The sequence below is a fragment of the Paroedura picta genome, chromosome 2 (assembly GCF_049243985.1).
Source record: "Paroedura picta isolate Pp20150507F chromosome 2, Ppicta_v3.0, whole genome shotgun sequence".
Taxonomy (NCBI): domain Eukaryota; kingdom Metazoa; phylum Chordata; class Lepidosauria; order Squamata; family Gekkonidae; genus Paroedura; species Paroedura picta.
Window position 1 is genome coordinate 4585740 of NC_135370.1, and position 17765 is coordinate 4603504.

At 42.4% G+C, this 17765-nt stretch overlaps 1 protein-coding gene across 5 annotated transcripts in view; it reads left to right on the forward strand.

Moving 5' to 3' along the window:
• ADAM23 (ADAM metallopeptidase domain 23) overlaps positions 1–17765 on the forward strand; it is a 155050-nt gene that overhangs the window by 62584 nt on the left and 74701 nt on the right. For all 5 annotated transcript variants that reach the window (XM_077319247.1, XM_077319249.1, XM_077319250.1 and 2 more), the window contains exons 12-20: positions 2667–2751; positions 4321–4411; positions 6488–6536; positions 7595–7694; positions 10716–10787; positions 11561–11647; positions 13299–13379; positions 14047–14097; positions 16020–16083. In XM_077319247.1, the coding sequence (XP_077175362.1) occupies positions 2667–2751; positions 4321–4411; positions 6488–6536; positions 7595–7694; positions 10716–10787; positions 11561–11647; positions 13299–13379; positions 14047–14097; positions 16020–16083 (680 nt within the window). The remainder of the gene's footprint in view (positions 1–2666; positions 2752–4320; positions 4412–6487; positions 6537–7594; positions 7695–10715; positions 10788–11560; positions 11648–13298; positions 13380–14046; positions 14098–16019; positions 16084–17765) is intronic.

Genomic DNA, 17765 nt, shown 5'->3' on the forward strand with positions numbered 1-17765 from the left:
CCTTGTGCAGTAGGCCTCAAGTGTTTCAACTCCACAGCAACCTGCGTGGGAGGCCTTAACTGTTTATTCTCCTCAACCCTGTCCAAACTCAGTAGCAGCACTTTCTGCCTGGGGAGCTGATCTTTATACTCTGCAGATGAGCTGAAATTCCAGGAACTCTCCAAGTCCCTTGGGTTGGAGATATTCCTGGAGATTTGGAGGAGGGCCTTAAAATCGTACAATGCCTCAGTCCGGCCTCCAAAGTAGCCATTTTTGCCTGCAGTGCTGATCATTATAATCTAGAGATGAGCAGCGATCTAGAGAGGAAGGTAGAGGTTCATAGACTGTGGTTGGGGTGGAGTGGTTGCGGGTGTGCCCCTCCTGGGCTACGGGCTTTGGCCAGCCCTTACCAGCAACTGTTTGAATTTTGAGTTGCAGAGAGGCAGACAGACAGAGCAATATCTGTCCTGGAAAGTTCAGGAAGATCTACATAAAGAATATTTACAGCCTGAAACTCTAAATAGTGAACAAGTAAATGGCTGGAGAGACATGGGAACTGAAGTGACTTTTTTCAAGCTTGGCCTGGTAAATAAAAACTCCTATGAACTGAAAGGCATAAGTGGCCCAGAATTTCAGGTGTAGTTAGCTTTACAGGAAAGTAGACAGTGAGACTTTGGGGGGAACTAGGTGATCCACTTCTATTAGGCAATGACTTGGCCTTGCAGACAACAACAACAGGGACTGCAGTTGCCAGCAATAGGTCTGAGGCTTCAGAAGGGCAGACATCACCAGCCAAACAACCAAGTGTATTCTGGGGCCACGTGCATTCCTTTTGAAGGGATGCATGTGAGGTGAGAGAGCTTTCCCTTCAGCCTAACTGCCTAGAGATGAGCTGTACTTCCAGGGGATTCTCGGACCCCACCTGGAAGCTGGCATCCCTAAACTTCAAGGGGATACAACGCTACACTGTCACCCCTCCAAAGTAGCCATTTTTGCCTGCGGAGCTGGTCTGTATAGTCTGGAGATGAGCAGCAATTCCAGGCCCCACCTGGAGGTTTGCTGTCCCTGGTGTGAACATATTCCTTGAAGTCTGAAAGTGGGGCCTCAAAAGTGTGTAATGCCCAAGCAGCTACCTAGTACCCCCTGACCTATTTCGGGTCAAGAAAACATTGCAGAGAGGATATAAGGTTGCCAGATTGGTGTAGGTTCATCTTCTGGAATTCCACACTACTTAGGTGTGCACAAACCTGGCTAAGGTCAAGACTGCTGTGCACAGAAGGACCTCCTCTTAGGGTTGCCATCTTCCAAGTGAGGCTCTTTACCCCAGCTTCCTCACGGAGAGTCTGCTATGGGAAGAGGAAGGGAAGGTGACTGGAAACGGCTTTGAGACACCTGAGGCCTGCTGGGAGATTGCGGCCCATTCCCAGTTCTCTCAGACTTCTCACAGCCCTACATCCCTCACAGGTAGTCTGTTGTGGAGAGACGAAGGATAAAAGTGTTTGTAAACCACTTTGAGACTCCTTTGGGTAGTAAACAGCAGGGTACAAAAATCCATCTCTTCTAAGGAGCATTCATGAAAGAAGCATTTGGGCACATAACATTTTATCAACAGTAAAAAAAATGGAGACAGAAGAAGCAGGGTGGACACCTTTGTACTGTGACTACCCCATGTGTATTAGGGCAGGGGGACAAGAAGGGAAATTATGTTGAATGCAGGAGGAATTGGTTGCCATGTAATCTCCCCCTAAGAAGAGTCTCCAGTTTTTTCACATATCTGAAGACATGGCTCTGGAAAGCTCATCTGTAACAACTATGCCACAATTCCTAAAGGTCAGTCCTCTCCCACACTCAACGAACATTCCACACCACAGGTTCTTGACACCCATATCTCCACACCCATGCCCTCATTTGTCTCCGTGCCATCACAACCTCCCACACAACACACACATTCAACCCCATGCCCTTACAGACTGGACAACTCCTCCCCTTCCTCTTCCCACTGCCAAGTTCTAGCGCCCGTTGTATTCCTGGATACAATGGGCTTTGCCCCTAGTAGTACATAAACAATAAAATGCAATTTGTCATAGTTAACTATAATACATTAAAACATTAAAATCAGTCGTACCCGTTGATTAGCCAGATAAGGCCTCATGCTGCTGTATTTGGGTTTCAGAGTGTGTGTGTTCCTATTTACTATATCTTAATAGCCCTTCATCTTCAAGAGCAATAAGTGATTGAATTACCCTGAACAATTGAGCTGGGCGTGAGCTAGCAGATATGATTGAAGCTGCAAAGTACTCTATTTCCGTAACTTTCATTGCCATCTCAGAGACTTTCATGAGTATCCTATGAGATGTTCTTGATGCTTTGTCCCAAGTTTTCCTCCAAACTCGCTCTAATTGTCTCAGCTCCCACTCCCCCCCCCCCAGCTCTCTTGTATACCAGGGAGCTAGCTGAAGATAGGGACGGAGAGGACGTTGAGGTGTGATTTCATCCATAGTGGTCAACAATCTGCCTTGCCAGTCATCAACCAGCTCATTGAATTTGTCTTTGATAATTAATTCTCCTGTGAATACTAGTGATAATAATTGATGTGATAAAAATCTTTCAGACATTTGAGAGATGTTGGTACTATTTGTTATATGACAAAACCTTTATTTATTCCTTGGTTTATTTTTATTCTTAAGGAACGTGACATTTCATTACAAAAGGAGTAGTCTGAGTTATTTTGAAGGAGTCTGTTCTGTGACTCGAGGTGTTGGTGTTAACGAGGTAACATTTCTCTTTTGATTATTATAGGGGGAGGGTAATTATAACATTCTCTGTATTTGTAAACATTCTCTGTATTTCTTTTTGTCCGGTGTTCAAAATTCCCAAATATTATTCATAGGAATATCACATGGCCTTAGCCTGAAAGATAGTTGATTAAAGTTATTTGCACCTTTTTCTTGATGTTCCTGAAGGTTCATTAGAAGTATGTGACAGCTCTTGTGCAATATATTCTTCAGTAGCAAAATAAATAACAACAATAATCTTCAAGTGTTTTAACAAATTTATATCTTTCAGATGCATCATTGATATTTTTAGAGCAGTCACTTAGGATCTTCTTGGAAATTAGATTTAAAATAAAGTTTATTTGTGTTTTGCTTGTGTGTGCCTTTTCCTTCATGGCACCTTGTAGTTAAATTCTTGTAAAAGTGAAGAGATCATTCTGCTTGAAGGGGAAGGCAAGACTTCTGTACCTAATACCTTGTCCCAGTGGTAAGGCACTTCTGAGCATCACTTCCAGGAGTAATTATATAGCAGAACCAGATGTGAAAGGAAAATTGCCTCCTGGGAGGGGATCCCTAGCTAAGGTGGGGCTTTGGAACTATCAGTCCTAGCTTGGTATAATGACCTGTGCACTTGTAGTTTGTATACCTTTTTGAAAATCTGCAAGAAACCTTTGTGCAGAAATGCCCTTTGACCATAACTGTTCTCTGCTTTATGCATTTACTCATTTTGCATTTGAATGAGCACATCCAGATTATTTTAAAGAGAGTTGTCTAAATGTTGTTCTTTTTGATACTATTTTTGGATTTTGAGAGAATAATTATAAGATGACAGATCTCGGCTCATAAACCTCTAGACCAGTGGTCCCCAACCTTTTTATCACCGGGGACCACTAAACGCTGGGGACCACTCACCGGGGACCACACAACACCTTTTACTGAGGCCCGGTGGGAGGGTAGTTTACTCCTCTACTCTCAACCACTGCCCTAACGCTCTCTGATCACTATGGTAACGTTTAAATATCCCTTCAAAATAAGATACAGACACGCCACAACAATGAACATAAGGAACATTTTATTTTCATGGAAATTTTAACTCATGACAATGACAAATCAATGGGAACCCTGAGTTTGTTTCTCTGCAACGAGATAGTCCCATCTGGGAGTGATGGGAGACAATGACACCCGAAGTGTGTTGTGAAGGGCCGGGGGGGATGAAGTAAAGGGGGGGGAGAAGGCGTCCTTCGGGGCCCACCTCCAATTAGTTGAAGGACCACATGTGGTCTGCGGCCCACAGGTTGGGGATCGCTACTCTAGACCACAACTAAGGAAACTAAATTAAATATATCTTCCTTGAAATGAATGAAACAAATGCTTCCATATTTTTACTGTACAGTGTACATGTTGTGAAACGTTTATAGGGCTGGAAGTAAACTTGATACAGATTGATTTACTTCCAGCGAAGTATGTTTTAGGGTCTGGGTCAAATTCCGCACAATTAATAATAAAACAAGCTTTGCACTGTAAATTGCAATAATCTTTAGTAGTTTCATGTTTCTGTTTCAAACAGTATGGTCTTCCCTGGGCAATGGCACAAGAATTGTCCCAAAGTCTGGCTCAGAATTTAGGAGTACAGTGGGAGCCAGGAGTCAGAAAACCAAGTATGTGATTTGTGTTAAATTCCTTCTGTTTTTTTTATTTAGGCTGAGTTTACAATAAGTGTATATAATTAATTTTATGAGGCCATAACTTTGTTTCAAACCAAAATAAAAATAAATAGTATATCTTATTCACTACAGGACCCCATCTGTGGATACATAAATCCAGAGATTAGAGCCATGGCAAGACAGGTGTTTGTGCACACCTGAGAAAAAAAACCTTTTGTGCACACCTGAGAAAAACCCCAAGTTGTCTGAGTAACACATTAACACATTTCCATGGACTTTGTGCAACTCACCCTTGTTTGACAGTGGCTACCAGATGCTACACACTGTGCAACTTGTGTGACTTAGCTGGACACGGCAATGGCTGCCATGACACTCACCTGAGTGACTTGCTGCCACATGATTTCCGCAGCTTGACTAGAATTTTCCCAGAGAAAGGCTGCCAGAGGGAAAGAGGAAAGGAAAGCCCAGAGCTAGTGTGGCATAGCCAGTTGTCAAATTAAGAATTGGAAGGCTCAGGTTAAATCCCATCTATGGCATGAAAGCTTACAGGGTGACCTTGGGATAGTCGCACATACTTAGCCTAATATACTCCCAGGGTTTTGAGGATTAAATAGAGAATATGATAATGTAAGCTGGGGATGCCATTGGGGAGAAAGGTGGGGTAAAAATGAGGTAAATCATAAAGATGGAGAGTGGGAGCTGCTGGAAGGAGGGGGATAGGAAATTGTGGGGAAGGGGGATATCAGGGATAATGAGATGTCTCCACATCCCCTTGTGTGTTCCCTGCTTGTAACATCCTATCTAACGCTGAACTTAGCCTGTGTGGATAGATATAACCAGAGAATGGGGCTAGGTTGAGAGAGAAAATATTCTCCTCTAGACCTTGGATATTATCCAAGTTCCCCCAAAATATTGAAAAATGGAGGAATAATGTCTGGGCTTGGAGGAAGAGGAGGAGATTGCCATGCCTGCTCAGGCACTGCTGCCTATCCCAGCACTGCTGCTGCTACCTAGGAATGGGAGCCACCAGAGCTGCATCCTTGCCATATGCCATATGTAGGCAGGTGGAGGCATGGAATGCAGGATGCACTATAGCTGCCATCCACTGTGTAGTGGAGCTAAGCAGCTGGATGCTGCAGCCAAGCAGGCTGCTTATCCTGATGGGGGAGAGGCTGTGATTTCTCCCTTACATGTCTTTCTCCCCTTGTGTATATTTTTGATAGATGATTGCTTGTTAAGTTTTCAGTTCTGTAGTCATTAATCAGTCAGAGTGCTAGTAATCTATGTACTTTACTTTTTGAGAAGTGCCGATAGCAAGTTTGGAGAGCCTGTTTGGTGTAGTGCTTAGGAGTGCGGACTTCTAATCTGGCATGCCAGGTTCGATTCTGCACTCCCCCACATGCAACCAGCTGGGTGACCTTGGGCTCGCCACAGCACTGATAAAGCTGTTCTGACCAAGCAGTGATATCAGGGCTCTCTCAGACTCACCCACCTCAGACTAATTTAATGTCTCCCTTTTATATTTACTTCTAGCCTGAGTCTAAGATTTTCTGTGCATGTAATGATGGCTATAATAGGATATACTGATTGACATTTGCTCCAGTGCATAGCTATGAAAGTGAACCTTACTTTGTCACGTGGCATGGTAGTGCAGGCAGATATTTTGAGGGAAGAGAAATCTATTTACTAAATATTTATGGCGATGAAGTAATATAATTTACAACTCGAGTGTCTATTGTTTTGTACATGGGCTTGGGTAGTCAAAACCATGTTGGAAAAAATTAGTTTCAAGACAATGGCTTGGTAATTACTCTGACTTCACTGTGCCACTTGAGAGAAGAATGCTCAGGCTGCTTTTACACTGACAAACAGATAGCTAGAATCAAAGATGTAATGATCTCTGCAGGAATACTGTGTCTTAATCTGTTTCCATGTAGCCCTTCCCTTTTAGGTATGCTTTCATAATTCAATATTATGGGAGCAAAGCTGTGTATTAGCCCTCCTCCCCTATATGAATGGTTGTTGTGTTTGTTATATTTTAACTACTATTCTTGTGTTTTTGTTGAGAAGAATGTGACTGCACAGAATCCTGGGGTGGATGCATCATGGAGGAAACAGGGTAGGCTATAATGATCAGTAGCTGGCTATAATCAGTAGCTGAGGGTTATATGTTTTGTACGAGTTGCTCAGGAGCCCGTGTTTTTAAACTAATAAGCAGGGTGCATATACAAATATATTAACACTGAGTCTTATCCCCAAATAAGTTAATGATTGCATTCATCCTTTTTCCATTTTCTTAGTTTGGAAAGGGACACTTAGATGGGAATGAACTGCTATTTTCCTTTGCATGTAAAATACTGTCATTAAAATCAAACTATAGAAAGTATTGCAGTCCATTCAATATGTTATCTGTATCTTTTCCTGTTTCCTGTAAACCGCCCAGAGCCCTCGGGGAGGGCGGTATATAAATATAATAAATAAATAACTGGGCAATCTGAACACAAAAATTTAGGAAATGATATAATGTAGTATGTTTTACGCAGGAAAATCTGCAGCTTCTAATGATAATAAGTCCGCTTTTGGAAAATCAAAATAGTTATACATACTAGAGTATTTACCATGTCACTATTTGGGTTAATAAGCCACAAAGAATGAAATTTTCAGGTGAAAATTGCACATGAAATCTAGGTGAACTGGAGGAACATGTGTACTATAAATGTTTTCCAGCAGTGGAATAAATTCCATTTCTTCTTAAATTCTCATAACTTAAAAAATATATAGGAATGTGTTTTTAGGTACTTTGTATATTGTATATTATGGTGTTCAGTATGTAACCATATTTGTCAGTGTGAGAACAAGACTGGGGGATCCTAAGTCTCACATGTCCTTCTGTCTTATGTTCATGACAGCATGGAAATTAATATTTTGCATAATCTGTTGTATTAAATGATGCTTGACCCAAGATGATTATATATAGATCTCAAGTTTGATTAGTGTAGAATCAAAGAATTGTCTGGTTAAAATTTGCAAAAAAATTGAAGAGTCCTCACTATGCCAAGTGGAGCTAGAATTATATCTGAGCAAGACTTTATTGTTGTTTTTTAAAAGTCTTACTAGGCTATTAAATTCTTCATTGCCTTGTCATGAAGTATATTTCTCAGTGCTTGTTGTTTTTAGCGTCTACCACCCCAGAAAATTCTCAAAGTGCAGCATTGCAGAATACAAGAGCTTTTTAGGCAGAGGAGGAGGTTCCTGTCTTTTCAACAGACCAACAAAGGTAAGAACAGAACTATGTATTAAGTGTAGTTTTGTGAGTCTTCATCCTGAGTGCATTCTAATGAAAGAAAGGAACTATAGGTTAGATGGAGAACCAATCCAACGGAAGTGCTGTTTAACCCTTTCCTTCCCAGCCTCTTTGAAGGTAGCAGTTATTTTGTTTGTTTATTAATTAATTATTAGGTTTATATACCACTCTTTTCAGGATTTTTAACTTGGGGCGGTTCACAACTATGTATACATTACAATTAAAACCAGTTAAAACAAATTAAAACATTTAAAACCCATAACTGCCCCAGCTATGGATCTTAGTTTCTACCTCCCCATACTCCCTCAGGGGGAACATTACTTTGAGGGCCCCATATGATGGTATCAAATTCAGTCATTCACTGGCCCCAACCAAAAGCCTGGCAGAAGAGCTCTTTTTTGCAGGCCCTACAAAACTGAAGAAGTTCCTGTTGGGCCTGCAACTCTTCCGGGAGTTCATTCCCTTAGGTAGGGGCCAGGACCAAAAAGGCCCTGGCCCTGGTTGAGACCAGACATACTTCTCTTGGACCAGTTTGTATTGGCTGAGCAGAGCACTCTTCAAGGCATAGTCAGCTAGGCGGTCCTCGAGTATACCAGGCCGCAACTGCATATGGCCTTTAAGGTCAGAAACAGAACCTTGAACTTGATCTAAGATACAACAGGAAGCCAGTGCAGTTGCCTAAGAATAGGCTGAATATGGGCACTGTAGGGTGTTCTCATGAGGACCTGAGCTGCCGCATTTTGGACCAGTTGTAGTTTCCATGTCAAGGACTAGGGTAGAGTGAGTCACAGAAGTCTAACCTGTAGTTGACCTTGTGTGGATCACTGTGATTAGATCCTCTTGGGCCAGGTAGAGCGCTGGTAACTTGGCTTGGCAGAAATGGTAGAATGCCAGTTGAACCTCCATAGATAAAGGAGGAGTCAAGAATCACTCCTAGATTCCTTGCCAATGACACCGTCTAGGCAAGGACCTCTATCTTAAAGAGGTTGAGTTTCAGATGGCTCTGCTTGATCCAGACCGTCACTCCTTCCAAACAACTGGTAAATGTCTCTGGAGATGAATCCAGACAGCTGTCCATTAGGAAATAGAGCTAGGTGTCATCAGAACATTTATGGCACTCCAGCCAAATCTCTGGACCAGCTGAGCTAGTGGCTGCGTAAAGATGTTAAATGGAGTGGAAGATAAAACCGCCCCCTGTGGAACTACACAAGGGAGTTCACAGCAGCGTGATTGATTATCTCCTACTGTGACTGTGTGTTCATGACCAGAGAGAAAGGAGATCAGCCATTGTAAGGCTGTCCCCTGAATTACCATGATGGCAAGATGTCAAACTCTGCCATGAGATCGAATATCATGAGCAGTGCCAACCCTCCTCAATCCAGTTGGTGCTGGAGATCATCTGTCAGGTCCACCAGAACCATCTCCAGGTTAGAAGCCAGGCTGGAATGGGTCAAGGGCCAAAGTTTTATCTAGGTATGCTACAGTGTGGTCTGCGGTGGCCCTTTGAACAACCTTCCCCAGAAATGCAAGTTGTGGGGTGGGGTGGTAGTTGGCCAGGTCTCGCAGATCCAAAGATGATTTCTTCAAGTAGGGTTGTACCTCTTTCAACTCCCTTGGGAACACCCTGATAGACAGGGAGAGATTAATAATTTCCCGAAGGGGGGCTCCAATTCTCTCATCACTTGATTTAAGTAACCTGGATGGGTAGAAATCAAGAGGACAAGTGGTCAACCTCATTGAAGTTAGTAACTTGTCCACTTTGGTTAATGAGAGTCATCTGAAACATTCAGACAGAACCTCCAAAGGTGGCCATAGGGCTTCCAGTTTTCTAATTGTATCAAGCATTTGTGAAAGGTCACGGTGGAGTGATGAGACTATGTCTGCAAAATAGTTTGCGGATGCCTCACAACTAATTTCCAATTGACTGCTATTGGAGTGCCTGTCCTCAAGGTCAGTAAAGGACCAAAATGCCCTAAATAATTGTGTCGGGCGTGAGCTAGTGGCTGCAATGGAGGTTGCATAGAACTTACATTTAGCAACCTTCACTGCCACCTCATAGAATCTTATAAGTGTCCTATAAGATGTTCACAATGCTTCATTGAGTCTTCCTCCACACTTGCTCAAGTTGTCCCAACTCCCTTTTCCTTTTGCACAGCACCTCAGTCTACCCAAGGTGCTTACTGGAGGTGGGGGAGGAGAGGAGGCATACTGATGAAGAAGTGTTCCTTGAACCCCAGTGATCATTTGGCCAGTTACGGGGTGGTGGCAGACCTCTTGTTCTTGAGCAAGGTACTTGAGCAGGTGGTGACTATAATGACATGAAACAGGCATTCAGTGAGGCTGAACATAGTATCTTTATTAACAATGTGAGGAAAGCCAGCCAAGATAAAAAGAGGTGCCTTGACACACGCACTAAAATAGCTGGCCTGTGCCCTCTAGTGAAATAATTCAATCGGCTACAGCAACTTAGCTAGTCCAATACACAACACACACCCCTTTCCCCCTAACTAACGTAATCCTACAAATATTTTTGGTGTTCTATTGTGGATGGCCCTGATTTTGAGCTGGGCCCCCTGATGGTTCAGACACTTCTTGTTCCATTCCACTGTCTGTCTCAGTGCCTGCTAAGTGCTCCTTCGTGACTTGGAACACCCAGTGATTCCCCTTGCTTCTCTGCTGGTGCTGCACTCACATGACTCCCATCCTGGGGTCTGATGACTGTTGGTGGATTCAGTAGCCCCTTTCTGAGCTCATCCATGTGTTGGCAACACACTCAACCATCTTCTGTCTTTGCTATGTATCACAGCCGCCTTGTAGCTCAGAGCTAGGGCCCAACTTGAACATAGTCCATAATTCCTCATATAAACTGGATCGTTTTGAACAAAAATCCAGTTCCAGAAGTCTGTGGGGAGGTATCATTCAGCTGCATTTTTAGAAGAAACAGAAATATCCATATGAAATTATAATGGTACTTTGTGTATTTGCCTTGGCCAGTTGTTCGATACCACTGAGTGTGGAAATGGGTATGTAGAACCAGGAGAAGATTGTGACTGTGGATACCAAATGGTAAGTATTATAAACACAAAACCAATGATTTAATGCCTCCCGTTAGTATATGCTCTCTTAGAAGGAGAGCTCCAAGAAACACAAAACCAATGATTTAATGCCTCCCGTTAGTATATGCTCTCTTAGAAGGAGAGCTCCGCAAGGGAGTGGCGGGAAATAAATTCAATAATAATAATAATAATAATTTTGTTAAGGTGTTTCATTTCCTTATAGGTTTTATGCTGCATAGTGTAACTGCAGGAACCAAGTAATCAATCCAGTGGACTGCTTATAAAACGTTTTTCAGTGAGAAACTTGGCTAACAATTTCTATTGGAAATAACAAAGAAGAGCAGAGAAGAAAAGTTTGATTTCCCTGCTTAGACTTCACCTTAGCATGAGGGAAGTCAGATAGGAAAATGGATGAACCTTTCAGAAAGGAAAATTGGGCTAGGTCCCCAAATAATTGTTTTTACCACAAAAGAAATTTGACACCCAGACATTTGTTATAAAAATAAGAAGTGCTGATATAAGAAGAGAGATTTGCAGCATCATAAATTTCCCTACTTATGTATTCGTAAGAGATGTGAATATTTCAAGCATTTGAATCCTCCTCCTCCTTAACGAAAAACCTTCTTAGTTCTAAAATATTCAGCACATAAGATTTTGTGTATGGGTGTATTTTGCAATTTGGTAGATAAGCAGTATATGAATGCCACTCACTAACCTTTCTATGTAATTTTGCTACAATTTATTTTGCTTTTGGAATAGTCATAAATTATGTGTTTTCTTCAGGATTGCCATGAAAACTGCTGTAAGAAATGCTCACTGTCTAATGGAGCGCATTGTAGTGATGGCCCATGTTGTAATGAAAGCTGCCTTGTGAGTTTGTTTCTAGTTGTTGCCTTTCCACTACCAAGATTATTTTCCTGGGGGGGGGGGGGGGAGAATAACTTTATCTTACTACAATCATTGATCAGCCAGCAAAGAGAGAAGCCACAGGGGAGAATGTTTATTCCCATATTTCTCATCCTTGGGTGGGAATGTATTTGAGGAGAGGGAGTTCATTCTGAGCAGGAAGGGAAGAAGTCAAATTAAGCAGCTTCGGAAGTCACTTTTCAGTGTTAAAAATTGAAAGGAAAGGAGTATGCAATTGCATTCAATGAGTGGTCCTCAATGATCATCTCAAATACTATTAAAATGTTAATAATAAAATTAGCATGTTTGTGCATTTTAAAAGTGGTTTCATTCATTCATTCATTCATTCATTCATTCATTCATTCATTCATTCATTCATTCATTCATTCATAGCATTTGTATACCACCCTCCCCTAAGTCTCAGGGCGGTTCACATAGAACTAAACAGAACAATACATCGACCTCAGTTATTATGGCAAAAAAGAGATAACAATAATAACAATAAATAAAGAACTAAAACAGACTCCCTCTTCCCAAAACTGGATTTTGGGGGTTTCAACCCATAAAACCTCTAATTCTCTCCATGCAAATATTGTAAAAGTATTCTGTACTATTTTGTCTCTGTACACTTGCATATCTGCTCAGTTAATGGAATTTACTGGCTTGGACCCCACTGAAAAGTATGCAGTCTAGCAACAGCTGCCTTCTAACTCATGCCCAAATAGTCCCTAATATGCTATTGCTAGTGGAGCAGCCCCAGCGATGGCATGACTAGGGAGTTGGTATGAAAAATTGATTCCTGTTTCATCACTGGAAATGTTAAGCAGTATCCACTCGACCATCTATAACCTTTGTCTTTTTGAAATAGAGCCTCTTTATGATCATATTTCCTGCCAATTATTTCCACAATTCAATTTTTTACATCCCATTATAATATGCTGTTGGACTAGGAAGTGGAGGGGAACACGCCTCTTACAGATACAAAACAAGTAGATCCCACATATTAAAACTGATTCAAATTTTCCATCCTGAGAAGTAGTTCTTTAAGTGATACCTGTTTTAAGGAGTAATCTAAAGCAGTGGGGACCGGTCAACGCTTGACAATTTTACTGAGGCCCGGGGGGGGTAGTCTACTCTCCTCTTGACCACTGCCCTAATGCTCTCTGTTGCAAATACATCTGTTTCTTACTCATTTGGCTCGCTTGTGGGTTCATTGTGCCTCACTATTTCTACAGCTGGGTTGAAGTGCGCTTTTTGCCTTTTGCCGAGAGTCATTGCCGCCGCTGCCTGAGCCCCTGCTCCGCTTGCTTTCCCGCCAGCGCCCCTGACTTCCTGCTGCCTGCTGGGGGGCGCTGCCAGCAGCAGCTGCGCAGTGCTAGGCCAAGGGGGAGCCCCAGCCATGGCAGCCGCCGGAGAGCACCAAAGCCAGCGGCAGAGTGGCAGGGCAACCTCTGACGCAGCAGCCAGGCAGGAGGACATGGAGGAGCCGTGGCCCGGTACCGACTGATCTACGGACCGGTACCGGTCTCCGGCCCGGGGGTTGGGGACCGCTGATCTAAAGTGCTTGAACTCTGTGAATCATTATGATTCTTAACTATAAATTTTTGACTTCTAGTTTTTTAAACGAGGCATGGAATGTCGAGGCCCTGTAAATGAATGTGATATTCCAGAGATCTGCACTGGAGACTCTGGTCAGGTAATTAAATTATTTTGATATGTTCCTGATTTTCTAGAACAATACTGACCTTTTCTTTGCTGCTGCAACCCAGCATTCAAAAGATGGCTCTGCAAAGGAGGGGGAAAGATTAATGCACTTTTTCTGGCACTGTAATGCCTAAAATCTTCTGTCCTGTTTGATATACAAAAGCTAGCAAGGGCAGTTCATATAATATTGTACATTTTTGCTCTTCTAGTGAATTAAAAATTGTTGTCTTCCGAATCTAGTGCTTTTTCACTTTGTCTGTGGGTATTAAGTTGGCAGCTACATAGGCATCAAGAAAAATCCCTGGAGTTTGAGCATGCATCCAGAGCATCTGTTTGGAGATTTAGTCTTAAAGTGGTGCAGAGGAGGACCAAGAATGAGAGCAAGGGAAAAAAGTGGAAGGGATTGGTGTGTGTATGTCTGTGTGTGTGTAGGGGGACAACAAGAGTGACCTGGATGAGAAGGCAGCAAGAGAGATTTCCTTTCCTGACAAATTCTTCCATTTTGGCCTCTAACCTGTTAATTAAATATAAGATACATAGACTTCTTCTGCCTTACTTTCTTGGTGTTGTCTCTTGTCTGTCTATGCTAAGTATGTTCAAAAGGCTGGTTATTGGCCCTTAATTCAAAATATTGTAAAAAAAAAACTTTTTTCTTTCAGTGCCCACCAAATCTTCATAAACAAGATGGATTTCCTTGTGATTCAAGTCAGGTATGAAACTCATGCATTCCTATTCCTTCAGATTGTTCCTCGTAATCTAAAATCCATACACAAGGTCTGGACCATATGCAATCTGATTATTCTAAATTTAGGCTGATTATGCTAAGCAAACGAAGCCGAGTTAGCATTGCATCAGTTTATATTAGTTTATATTAGTTTAAAATGCATGGTATATAGTTGCAAACCCCACATATAATAAATAGCCTATAAGATTTCAGTTTGGTCTCTTCCTAAGAAAAGATCAGTTGAGATTCTGCCTTGTGAGAATCAATGCAAAATAATGCCATCTCCTTTAAAAATCACACCTCTTTAACACTTTTTGCTCCCTTTAATATTTTGGAAACAGCCTGCTGGGTGGAGACTGTCCAGGGCCCTGTACGTCCTTGTTCGCCTTCTGATTGGCCAGCCACCCTCAGGCCCTCCCTCCACAAACCCAGCGAAGCCTGTGGCCACCATTTGGTCACTGGACATCGCCGGGGATGGAGGTCAGCGTCAGGGGCACTGGTCTGGGGGTGGCCTGCCTGCCGCCACCTGGGCGGCCCTTTAAGAGGAAGAGGAAGAGGCTTTTATATGCCGCATTTCTCTACCTGACGGAGTCTCAAAGCGGCTTACATTCGCCTTTCCTCTCCCCATAACAGAGACCCTGTGAGGGAGGTGAGGCTGAGAGAGCCCTGAGATTACTGAAGAAGAGTTTTCTGTACCCGAAGGACAGGGCCTGCCCAACCAGGGGCAATCTGGAGACATTGCTGCAAGCTGACCACTGCAGGGAGAGGAGGTTGGTAGGGTTTCCAAGGGGGATGAGAACAGAGGCTTGGATGGGCCGCGCCAGACCTTTTTGCTCCAGGACCACCCTAACTGTCACGTCCAACAACTTCCCTCCCACTTATGGAGCTGGAAGGTGGCTGTTGGTTCGCTCCCTCCCTCCACCCTCCCTTCAGGCCTCCTGCAAAGGAGCCTCTGACAGGCAAGGGAGGCGTTTCCGAGAGCAATGCAGAGTAGTCTGTGGGGGGAATTGTGCTTTCCTTTGGGGGAGATGCTTTCCCCTTTTGCCAAACAGTTAGCTTACAGAAAAGCCCCTTCTCACTTAAAATACTGCTCAGGCCGGCCTCGCTGCTGGAGGGAAAATGCAGCCAAGCAACTCTATAGATTTGAGGCCTACCAAACGGGGTTGTTGTGCAGATGAAACTGGATGCTGTTGAGGTTCTTTTGCCTCCTGTTTCATCTGCACAACAACCCTGTGCAGTAGGCCTCCCTCACAGGGAGTCTGTTATGGGGAGAGGAAGGGAAGGCGATTGTAAACTGCTTTGAGACTCCTTTGGGTAGTAAACAGGGTACAAAAATCCATCTCTTTTTCTAAGCGGCAATAGTGATTGAAGCATGTGGGCACATAACATATCAATAGTATAAAATGGAGACAGAAGGAGTAGAGCCACAGAACTGGGAGGAATCGGTTGCCATGTAATCTCCTACTAAGAAGAGTCTCCAGTCTGATTTTCCCTTCACATATCTGAAGACATCCTTTCCCACACTCAACTAACATTCCAAAGCATGGGTTCTTGACACCCATCTCTCCACACCCACACCCTGATTTGTCACAACATCACCACAACCCCCCACAGAATAAACATATTCAACCTCATTCCCTTACAGACTGGACAACCCTTCCCCTTCCTATTCCCAATGCCAAGATTTCTCTATTTTAATCACTCTCTTCCTTTCTACCTCCTGCTCTCTTTGGTATTTCCCCTCTCCCCCCTGCCAGGGCCCGTCGTATCAACTACAATGGGCTTTAATTCTAGTGTATAAATAAAAAAGTTTGTCTTTTGTTTAGGTCAACTCTTTTATTTCAGTGTCTGTCTTTTAAGGAAAAAGCAAAATGCAGAATTATATTTACTTGTGTTTTTTAAATTTAGGGACGTTGCTACAGTGGAGAGTGCAAATCAAGAGATAATCAGTGCAAATACATTTGGGGAACAAGTAGGTTGATTTTATGCTTTATTCCTGTGTTCATATTCATTTCCACAAAAGATGCGTCCATGGAATACAAACAGTGCCTTTGCCCACCAAAGAAGATGTTGAGTTTTGCAGATTTAGCCAGACAAATGGCACTATTAAACGACAAAAATAAGGAGAAATACTATGAACAGTGGTCACCTTTCTGGAGCTACATGAAGAAAATCTTTCTGAACTTTGCAAAATTTTATAAAACACAAAGAAAGTGAAGTAGCAGACTATTCTAATTAGTATTTGACACAGGAAGTGGGTTTATTTGTCCAGGAGAGTGAGGCGGGAACTCAATTTTCAGGTTGTGAAGTGATGTTTATGTCATTTTTGTATGTGTTTATGTTTTTTGGGTTCAGTTGTGATGATGTTATTTGTAGTTGAACAAGCAGAATAAACTGTTGTTTTTAAATAAAAAATAAATACATTTCCACAAAAGATTACCTTTGGGGACAGTTCAAGGTATTTTGCTGCTCCCAGGACAGCAGCAGCTGGAAGCCATTGCCCAAGCAACCCTGGCTTTTCTTGACATTTGAGCCACAGCGAATGGAAGCTTGATCCTGCTCCCCACTCCACCATGCCCCACTCTGTGTACATAAGCAATATTCTCATTTTCTTAGCAAAGCAGCATATCATTTTTAGAAAACTATTCCTTTCCCTTAAATTAACACTGCTGCATAAGAGAGGGAAGGGATTTTTAAAAAATCTGCCATCACATCTTTGAAGCGGTAGTAGTAGCTCCATTAAATCCCATTTCACTTCAGGAGGCAATCCCTGAGCAACAGGGTGTGGGAGATACTCATTCCACTATCTCCCAAGCCAGTGCTTGGGGAGAAATAACCCCAGCAGACTGGCGGTGTCAGGAGGTCTTAACTCAGGCCCAGCCAGCAGTTGTGTGACTTGGATGAACAGGCTCTGGCTTTAGCAGCAGCTCTAATAAACCGTAGCAGCACTATGGATGAGCGATGGTGGTGGTGAAAATTAGAAGCTGTCAAACTATAGGGCCATATTATGAGATGACTGAATACAGATTCAAAATTTTGCATATCTGCAAAAATATCCAGTTTATGATCAAAGAACAGTTAGCAGTTCTTCTGAGCCTCCTAATCCAGTATTTGAGAATACTGATTTTACTGTGTTGTGAAGTACACTAGGGGGCATTGCAACAATCTTTGACTCATTTAGAATCCTTCCTATTCTTAAGCTTTCACAAGATCAGTTTTCTCAGCTCCCAAAAAACTAGATAATCTTCATTTTAGAATGTCACCTTCTGTAACATTTTATTATACACGAGCTCCAAAGTCAATTCTTTGAACTCATTAATGCACTTTTTTCCTGTTAAGTTAGTAACATGAGTGCAACACAAATGATGTAGATACATTGCTACTTCTTTAATTAAAATGGTATTTTCCTAATGTCTGGGTAAAGATACCTTAGGGAAAATAAAACAAACTCAGCAAACTTCAGGTCATCCCAGTAAATTGGAGAAAGGGTTCAACATATACCATATTAAATAGGTGCTTGGGGTATGAACAGAAGTTACTTGCTAGAGAAGAGTTCCAGAAATATAATTGCTTATACTCTGTCTCAAACACAATCTGATTTTAATGCCAGGATCTCCCAGTCCTTTTTTGCCCCTTCTATCTTATGTTTTGGAA